The following is an 8652-nucleotide window of genomic DNA, read 5'->3' on the forward strand; positions in this document are numbered from 1 at the left end:
TGGACCCTACCTCCCCCCACAACCAGAGGTCTCTTCTAGAATTGAAATGAGACCCCATTGTTCCTGGTGAAGCCTGTCCCAGCTCCCCCTGGTGCCCACGCAGGGTCCTGCCCGTGACCGTCACGTGGCTGCATGTGTCCACACCATAGACTTCCCTCTCTCGTTCCCTTGTCTCTCCCCTCTCCTCTCTGTCTGTCTCTGTCTCCCTGGCTAACCCCTCAGCCCCTTCCCATCTCTGGGCCTTTGCACGTGCTGTCTCTGGCCGATACGCCCCTGGACCCCAGTCTTCCCATCACAGGGCCATTTCGTCTTTCAGATGTCAGCCTGAGAGAACGGGAGAGGGGGCTTGGCCTCCCCCGGGCCTGCTTGAGTGCCCTCTGGACAGACTTTCCACCCCTTCCCCGGCGGCTCGCCCGGCTGGCTAAAGCATTACGGGGGGGCGTGCCTGCTCACCTCCCTCCCGTGTCCTCCGCACTTGGGGCCTGGGCCGGTCATGGAGACACGGTCCCCAGTCCCTGTCTCGGGGCGTGCTGAGCGAGGGAAACACGTGGGACCACCAGTAACCATATACAGTGGCTGAGCGTCACAGATAACAGAGAGATTGATGACAACGTTCTAATTTTCTTTCTTTTTTTTTTTTTTTAAATTTTTTTTTTCAACGTTTTTATTTTTGGGACAGAGAGAGACAGAGCATGAACGGGGGAGGGGCAGAGAGAGAGGGAGACACAGAACCGGAAACAGGCTCCAGGCTCCGAGCCGTCAGCCCAGAGCCCGACGCGGGGCTCGAACTCACGACCGCGAGATCGGGACCTGGCTGAAGTCGGACGCTCAACCGACTGCGCCACCCAGGCGCCCCAACAACGTTCTAATTTTCAATTGGAAGGTCAAGGAGAGAGGGTCCTGCAGGGCAGGTGGGTGGAAGGGTACATGTGCCAGCTTGGTGGATGTCGTGTGGGCACTCGGTGTCGAGCCCGCGAACCCCGAGGGAAGGGGGGGCCCCGTGCAGAATGATGTCCATGGTACTCATTCCACTTATTTCAAGTTCATCCAGGTTCTGGGCTGCAGCTGGCCGGCCCGGGAAGGTCAACGACCTGGCCTTCCTGGAAGAGGTGCGGGAGCTCACCGAGGAAGTTTACGACATGATGGACAAGGCAAAGATCTTACAGGAACTTTGGGCAGGAAGATCCAAGGGCCCAGGCAAGTCCGTCTCTGAGTGTCCACCCCCGACCCGGGCCCGGGCTGAGCGTGCCCCACGGAAGCTGAGGACCCAGAGTGCCCTTAAACGTCCTATTGAAGCCCTAATTCCCCTTCCTGCCCCAGGGGGTGGGGCTTAGAAGGAGGTGCTCAGTACATGGTCTCTGATCGCTTACTGAACTAATATCTGAAATCTCTTTTATCGTAGATTCTTCTCATGGCTCCAGTTTTTTGGCAGTAAGTATTTTAACAAGAATTTGAAACTTAGTCTCCGGACACATAGTGGTTAAGTTCAAAGCACTGGTTTTTATTTTATTTTTCGAATACTTCTTTTTCTTTCTTTTTTAAAAAAAAAATTTTAATTTCTGTTTGTTTTTGAAGGCAAGAGAGCATGAGCGGGGGAGGGGCAGAGAGAGAGGGAGACACAGAATCCGAAACAGGCTCCAGGCTCTGAGCTGTCAGCTCAGCCCGACACGGGGCTCAAACCCACGAACCATAACATCATGACCTGAGCTGAAGTCAGATGCTTAACCAGCTGAGCCACCCAGGCACCCCATCTTCTTTTTCTTTTTTAAGTAAACTCAACCCACAATGTGGGGCTTGAACTCACAACCATGAGATCAAGAGTTGCACCTTCCACCGACAGAGCCCATTGGGCACCCTTGGAAACTTCTTTTTTTCTTTAACTTTATTTATTCATTTGAAGAAGAGCGTGTGAGTGGGGGAGGGGCAGAGAGAGAGAGAGAGAGAGAGAGAGAGAGAGAATCCCAAGCAGACTCTGTGCTGTCAGCACAGAGCCAGACTCGGGGCTTGAACCCATGAACCGTGAGATCGTGCCCTGAGCCAAAGTCAAGAGTCAGATGCTCAACCAGCTGAGCCAGCCGCGCACCCCCAAACACTTCTTTCCAATGATTTGGTTCAAGATTCAACTAGTCCAAGGTTAGGTTTTCACATCCTATGTAGAAGCCGTATGTGAGACAGCCAAAGTCAAGTTATGTTCTCAGGCGAGACTCTGGGCCTGGGGAGAGCAGAAGGTGAAGGTTGGGGCCCTCAGTAGTTGGCAGGTGACCCGGAACAGGTGGCTTTGTCAGATGGACTTGAAGTCCCTCTGCTCTCAGGTTTGAGATGCGGTTGTTTGACATGTCCCTCTGACTCGCTCTGGGCACACAACCCTGCAGGTAAAGGGACCAGTTTTGTCCCCAGGACATTTGACACTATCTGGATGCCCTTTGGCTCCCCCCCGCTCCACCCACCAAGGGGGAGGGGTCTCAGGACGCCGAGACAAGCACCGTGAGCCTGTGGGAGACTCGGCCTCACTGTCTTCCTCCAGCCGCACTCCAGCCACCAGCGTAAGGGTGTGCAGTTGGCCCATTGAATTTCACGGGGCTTGGGTGTTTTTTTTTTTTTTTTTAAGTTTGTTTACTTATTTTTTGAGATGGAGAGAGTGAGTGAGCAGGGGAGGGGCAGAGAGAGAGGGAGAGAGGGAATCTCAAGCAGGCTCCGTGCTGTCAGAACAGAGCCTGAGTCGGGGCTCGATCCCACAACCCTGGGATCATGACCTGGGTGGAAACCAAGAGTCAGACGCTGAAGCGACTGAGCCCCCAAGCATTCCAGAGCTTGGGTATTTTGTGATGACATGGTAGGGGAGGAAGGATCCGTCACACGAGGGCTATGGGGACAAGGCGGGAAGGTGGCCATGAAGACAGTGCAGGATGAGTGGGTGGGCGTCCTGGGAGGCCGGGGGGAGCAGCTGGACAGGGAGTACGTGGAATTGAACTCACTTTGGCGTGGCAGTCACCACTCCAGCTTTAGCGGAAGGCAGGCCTGGGACAGGAAGTCTGTAGGAATCACAGACCCGCCTACGTTGGGGACGGGGGCAGTGAGTCTCAAGCCAGGGCCTCCAGAGAGGGCAGGAGGTGGCCGGCTGGCTCGTCCTTCCCACTGAAGAGGCCTGGAGGCCCAGGCCCCCCCCCTCCCGCCCCTTAGCCAGGGACTTGCAGCTGTCGGGGGTTTACTGAGAACAGCACCAGATGCCGTTGGAGGGTAGTTGTAAGGCTCCTCTGGGGGTGCGGGACCCTGGGCTGGGCCTGCTGAGGGCCGTGCAGGTGCAGAGCACAGACGTGGGTCTGTCCCCTCCCAGCTGCCACCGGGGGGGGGGTATGACTCCCCTGGGGGGAGCCTAGTGGCTCCGGGATACTCTGGTTTTGGCTTTGCCATTGCTAGCGTGCAGTATGAGAAGCTCGGGCATCTAGAATGATCCCAAGTGTCTGTACCACGTGCTAGGCACGAATGGGTGCTTCTGGACAGAGCCAGCCATCCTGTTAGAGTTGGAGTTTGCTTCCTGTTTTCCCCACAGACCCTTTTCTCCTTTCAGTCCTGCCCTGCTGTTCCAACCTTCCCTGCTTTGGTCACAAGTCTAGTGTTTACTTATTTTTTAATTTTTACTTTTTTAGGTTTATTTATTTATTTATTTATTTATTTATCTATCTATTGAGAGTGCGCGTGTGTGCACACGTGGGAGGGGCGGAGAGAAAGAACCTCAAGCAGGCTCCACACTCAGCCCGGAGCCCGACTAGGGGCTCAGTCCTTCGAAATCACCGCCTGATATGAGACTGAGAGGCGGTGGGACGTTCAACCGACTGAGTCCCCCAGGTGCCTCACAAAGCTGGTTTTTAAAGAGGCTGGTTTATGCCTTCAGTGAGACGGATTCTATGTCATTTCACCACACTGTTGCCTGGGGAGGAAACCCTTCCAACTTGCACCCACTGGAATGAACATCTTTAATGGTTTCCCTCCATGTTTCGTAAAGTTTCATTCTTTCTTTCTTTAGTCATCCCTGCACCCAACACGGGGCTCGAACTCACCACCCTGAGATGAAGAGTTGCCTGCTTTTCCAACTGAGCCCTCTGGGCCCCCCTCATTTGTTTTTTGTTTTGTTTTGTTTTTTAATCCAGAAGAAACATCTGGTCCGTGGTTTCTTATTCCCTGGCTGGTGTTGTTGAAAAATTCCTTTTTTTTTTCTTAAATGTTTTTTTAATGTTTTTATTTATTTTTGCGACAGAGAGAGACAGAGCATGAGCAGGGGAGGGGCAGAGAGAGAGGGAGACACAGAATCGGAAGCAGGCTCCAGGCTCTGAGCTGTCAGCCCAGAGCCCGATGCGGGGCTCGAACCCACAGACTGTGAGATCATGACCTGAGCCGAAGTCGGATGCTTAACCGACTGAGCCACCCAGGCGCCCCTCCTTTTTTTTTAAGTTTATTTATTTATTTTGAGGGAGAGAGGGCACACGTGCAAGCAGGGGAGGGGGAAAGACAGAGAGAGAGAGAGAGAGAGAGAGAGAGAGAGAGAGAATCCCAAGCAGTGTCCACATGGTCAGCGTAGAGCCTGATGTGGGGCGTGAACTCACGAACCGTGAGATCATGACCTGAGCTGAAATCAAGACTCGGACGCTTAACTGACTCACTCAGTGACCCCTATTTTCACACTATTTAAACTCCTAACCCAACGGACAGATTTTCAAATCTTGTCTGCTCCAAATAGTGACATACCGGGCACGAGTCTCTATGGCCAAAGTTTTCAGCAGCCAACCCAGCCCCGCTCTTTGGAACAGGAAAAACACGGAGGAGGGAAACTCTTGGTATTGTTTTTCTGTCAGATGGATCTCAATAAGACGGAGGAGGTGATCTCGAAATTGGAAAAGCTCCACCAGCAGCCCCACATCTGGAATTTTCTACGTCTGCTGCCAAGACTGTATGCCCACAACACTGGCGTCGCAGACCGCATCCGCACGGGGATACGCCTCCTCCAGGCAGCTCTGAAGTAAGTGCAAGAGAAAAATCGAACCAATGACAGGTGTGTTGGGTCTTTTCTCCTCACCTTTTTCGAAGGGAAATCTATATCTCTGGGAACATCTCTTGTTTGATACAAGAAAAAATCCAGGATCGCGGCGTCTTGAATTGGCTGGGACTCTCGCCTCCCTGTGGGTGCTTCTCGTCTACCTGTGTGAATATTTTATCAAGTGCAATAATGTTGTCAGAGCCTACTCCCCCCCGATCGAAGCAATTTAACATTACATCATTAACGTTTCATTTAACATTACATCATTAACGTTTCCTATATTCCTGTAGTTTTAATTGTTATTATTATTATTATGACATAAAGATTTTATTTGTAAGTAATCTCCACACCCAATGTGGGCCTCAAACTCACAACCCCAAGACCAGGAGTCACACGCTCCACTGATAGGCCAGCCAGGCACCCCTTTAAATGATCATAAAAAAATTTCTTTTTTAACGTTTATTTATTTTTGGGAGACAGAGACAGAGCATGAACGGGGAGGGGTAGAGAGAGAGGGAGACATAGAATCTGAAGCAGGCTCCAGGCTCTGAGCTGTCAGCACAGAGCCCAACCTGGGGCTCGAACCCATGAACCGTGAGATCGTGACCCGAGCCGAAGTTGGATGCTTCACCGACTGAGCCACCCAGGAGCCCCTCATCCCTCTTTTTAAAAGTTTATTTATTTATTTTGACAGAGGATTGGAAAATTCTAAATTTGGACACGGCTCTCCAAGTTGTTATGAAGGCGTGTTTGTCAATGTAGGACAATGGAGCATATATTTGAGTTTGTTGGTTTGATTTATAACTTTTGTATGTGAATAGAGTGGGTATGCTTCTACACGCATCCTTGCTCTAAGCCCTGAATGTGTTAGCACGGGCAGTGAGCGGGCTCTTTGGAGACAGAATTCCAAATTAGAGGTTACTGCTGAATGTTGTTGAACCCTATCACCTCCGGCATTCATTTTGCTCCTCTGTTTTGCTTTGGTGACACAATACCAAGAAAATCTGCATGAAGTATATTCATTATACTTCAATGATTAAATAAACCCACAAAGAACAACTACCATTTAAAAAATTTTTTAAAAAATGTTATTAATTTTGAGAGAGGGAGAGAGAGAGAGAGAGAGAGAGAGTGCAAGCAGGGGTGGGGCAGAGAGAGAGGAAGGCACAGAATCCCAAACAGGCTCTGGGCTCCGAGCTGTCAGCACAGAGCCTGATGCGGGGCTCGAACTCATGGACCTTGAGATCATAACCTGAGATGAAGTTGGATGCTTAACTGACTGAGCCACCCAGACGCCCCCAAGCTTAATTATTTGTAATTATACTTAATATAATTCCTTATAAAATATAGATATTTAAAGAATAAAATCAGCACAATTTATGTGTGGATTCCCTGAAGCCCCTTGTTCTGTGAAGCAGGCTGGTGACCACTGATCGTGCCCCTGACTTATTCAGACCACAGGGGCACCCAGCGGGGGATGGGGTACATGGTGTTCCAGGAGGGCACCTCCAAATTGTAAACTGATGATCTGAACGTGAAGCAGCCCGCCTGCCTGCCCATTTGCTTTGCTGAGATGACAGTACTTTGGACCCTGGCCAGCCGTGCCAGGTGACCATTAGTCCCCAGCCCAGGGCGTGTAGGGTGGCATTTGAAGCCACGGTGAATGCCTGTGTGTCAGTGGTGGGCCACATCCCGCAAAGGGCTTTGACCTGTCTGGCGGGCAAGTGTGAGTCGGTGCAGCCCCATGTGCTGAGCTGGCTCACATCCCTTTGTTTTTATTTTCATTGCAGTTCCTTGGCAACTTTGGAAGATTTAGACTGGCTGCCACTCGACCACAGGTTTTCCACCGTTTCCGAAATCGCGCTGAATGTGACCCTTTCGATGCTGACGTTTCTGCAGGAGCGGGGAGCGGCCACCCCTGGTAGGTGGGCCCGAGAGCTCGTGCGAAAATTCGTTTCCCTAGTGAACTTCATCGATAGCCAGCACAGAGTGGAGATGCTGTTCAAGAAACGACTTAATGAAAACGTCAAATGCCAAAGGATCCCATTGTTTCTGTTAATAAAAGGGAGAAGGAGACTGGAAATTTGGAACTCCGAACTGCATTTGACTTTCCACCGTTGAAATTCTGTGGCCGTTGCTAATACACGGGCTAGTTTTGATTAGGAAATAGGTGATCTTAAGATTCTTTTTAAAAAGATGTTTATTTATTTTGAGAGAGAGCGAGTGAGCGACTGGGCGAGAGGGAGAGAGAGGGGGAGAATCCCAAGCAGTCTCCAGGCTCAGTGTGGAGTCCACGTAGGGCTTGATCCCTCAAAATCATGACTTGAAATCAAGAGTTGGACGCTCAACTGACAAGCCACGCAGGTGCCCCTAAAATTATTTTCTTTGACGTCCTCTAAGGTTAGATCTATCCTTCATTCTGCGATTTGAATCTTTCCTCTCTCCTCTGCCCCTATGTGGGAGAAATATTTGAAAAATAGTGAGGCTGGCGAGAAGAGGCAGGGGGATGTGGATTTGGAAAGCCCACGAGCTGAATGAACAAACCCCTTCTGCAGGGGAAGGGATGGAATTACTTGGCTCTATTCTTGACCCACGATATTCTTTATTTCTTTTTTTCATCGAGTGTTTATTACACTTAGGGGCGTCTGGGTGGCTCAGTCTGTTGAGCATCTCGATTTCCGCTCGGGTCATGATCCCAGGATCGTGGGATCCAGCCCGCGTCAGGCTCTGTTTGGGGTTCTGTCTCTCTCTCTCTCTCTCTCTCTCTCTTTCTCTCTCCCTCTCTCTCTCTCTCCTGTCTCTCCCTCTCTCCTCTCTCTCTCTGTCTCCTCTCTCTCGTCACTCTCTTTGTCCCTCCCCTACTAGCACGTGTGTGCTCTTTCTCTCTCTCTCAAAAAGAAGTTTTTATTAGAAAAAGAATATTTAGTTTATGTTGACAAATAAAATCGTGTGTGTTTAAAGTGTACAGTGTGACAGTTTGAGACACGTGTACGTCGTGTAGTTAGTACCACAATGGCATTAGCGAGCCCATCTATCACCTCCCATAGTTAGTTACCTTTTCTTTGGTGGTAACACTTAACGATCTCTTAGCAAATTTCAAGTATATGATGCACTGTTATTGATTAGAGTCATCTGGCTATACATTAGGTCTCCAGAACTTACTCATCTTATAACTAAAAGTTTGCACCCTTTGACTGGTATCTCCCCATTTCCCCACCTCCCAGTCCCATAGGCACTATTCTACTCTGTTTGGCGTATTACTTCCTGAATTGCCAACTGGACCTGAATATTTTACTTTTAGTTATCTTTTTCTCTTTCTCTACTTCTGTTTCTGTAAGGGAGATTCATGGAGCAAACTGTGGAGTTATAATTTGTACATTCATCTATCTGTCATTCCTGTACCCATCCACACATTCATCCATTCACCCACCTGTCCACCAGGTAGATACCCAACCATCTATCCACACATCCATCCATCCATCCATCCATCCATCCATCATCCATCCATCCACTCATTCTCTCCTACAGTAAATGCTTATGGAGTATGTTCTATAAACCAAACACCATTCCATGAATGGGAATAAAAAACTGGATAATACATGGTTCTTGCAACAGGGAAG

At 49.9% G+C, this 8652-nt stretch overlaps 1 protein-coding gene across 1 annotated transcript; it reads left to right on the forward strand.

Moving 5' to 3' along the window:
• The first annotated feature begins 1010 nt into the window (after positions 1–1010).
• Positions 1011–7280, forward strand: LOC122488196 (ATP-binding cassette sub-family A member 13-like). The gene is made up of 4 exons (XM_043589411.1): positions 1011–1197; positions 1403–1431; positions 4851–5014; positions 6823–7280. The coding sequence occupies exons 1-4, from the start codon at positions 1011–1013 to the stop codon at positions 7151–7153; spliced, it is 711 nt and encodes a 236-aa protein (XP_043445346.1). The 3' UTR covers positions 7154–7280.
• The last annotated feature ends 1372 nt before the right edge of the window (positions 7281–8652 follow it).

This window comes from Prionailurus bengalensis, chromosome A2 (genome assembly GCF_016509475.1).
Source record: "Prionailurus bengalensis isolate Pbe53 chromosome A2, Fcat_Pben_1.1_paternal_pri, whole genome shotgun sequence".
NCBI classification, from domain to species: domain Eukaryota; kingdom Metazoa; phylum Chordata; class Mammalia; order Carnivora; family Felidae; genus Prionailurus; species Prionailurus bengalensis.

What these genes read in the sequence shown, in the direction of transcription:
- LOC122488196 (XM_043589411.1), top strand. Translation starts at nt 1,011, where the DNA reads ATGTCCATGGTACTCATTCCACTTATTTCAAGTTCATCCAGGTTCTGG. An exon ending in ATGGCTCCAGTTTTTTGGCA is followed by an intron (nt 1,432 to 4,850) that starts GTAAGTATTTTA and finishes TTTTTCTGTCAG; the next exon opens with ATGGATCTCAATAAGACGGA. An exon ending in CTCCTCCAGGCAGCTCTGAA is followed by an intron (nt 5,015 to 6,822) that starts GTAAGTGCAAGA and finishes TTTTCATTGCAG; the next exon opens with TTCCTTGGCAACTTTGGAAG.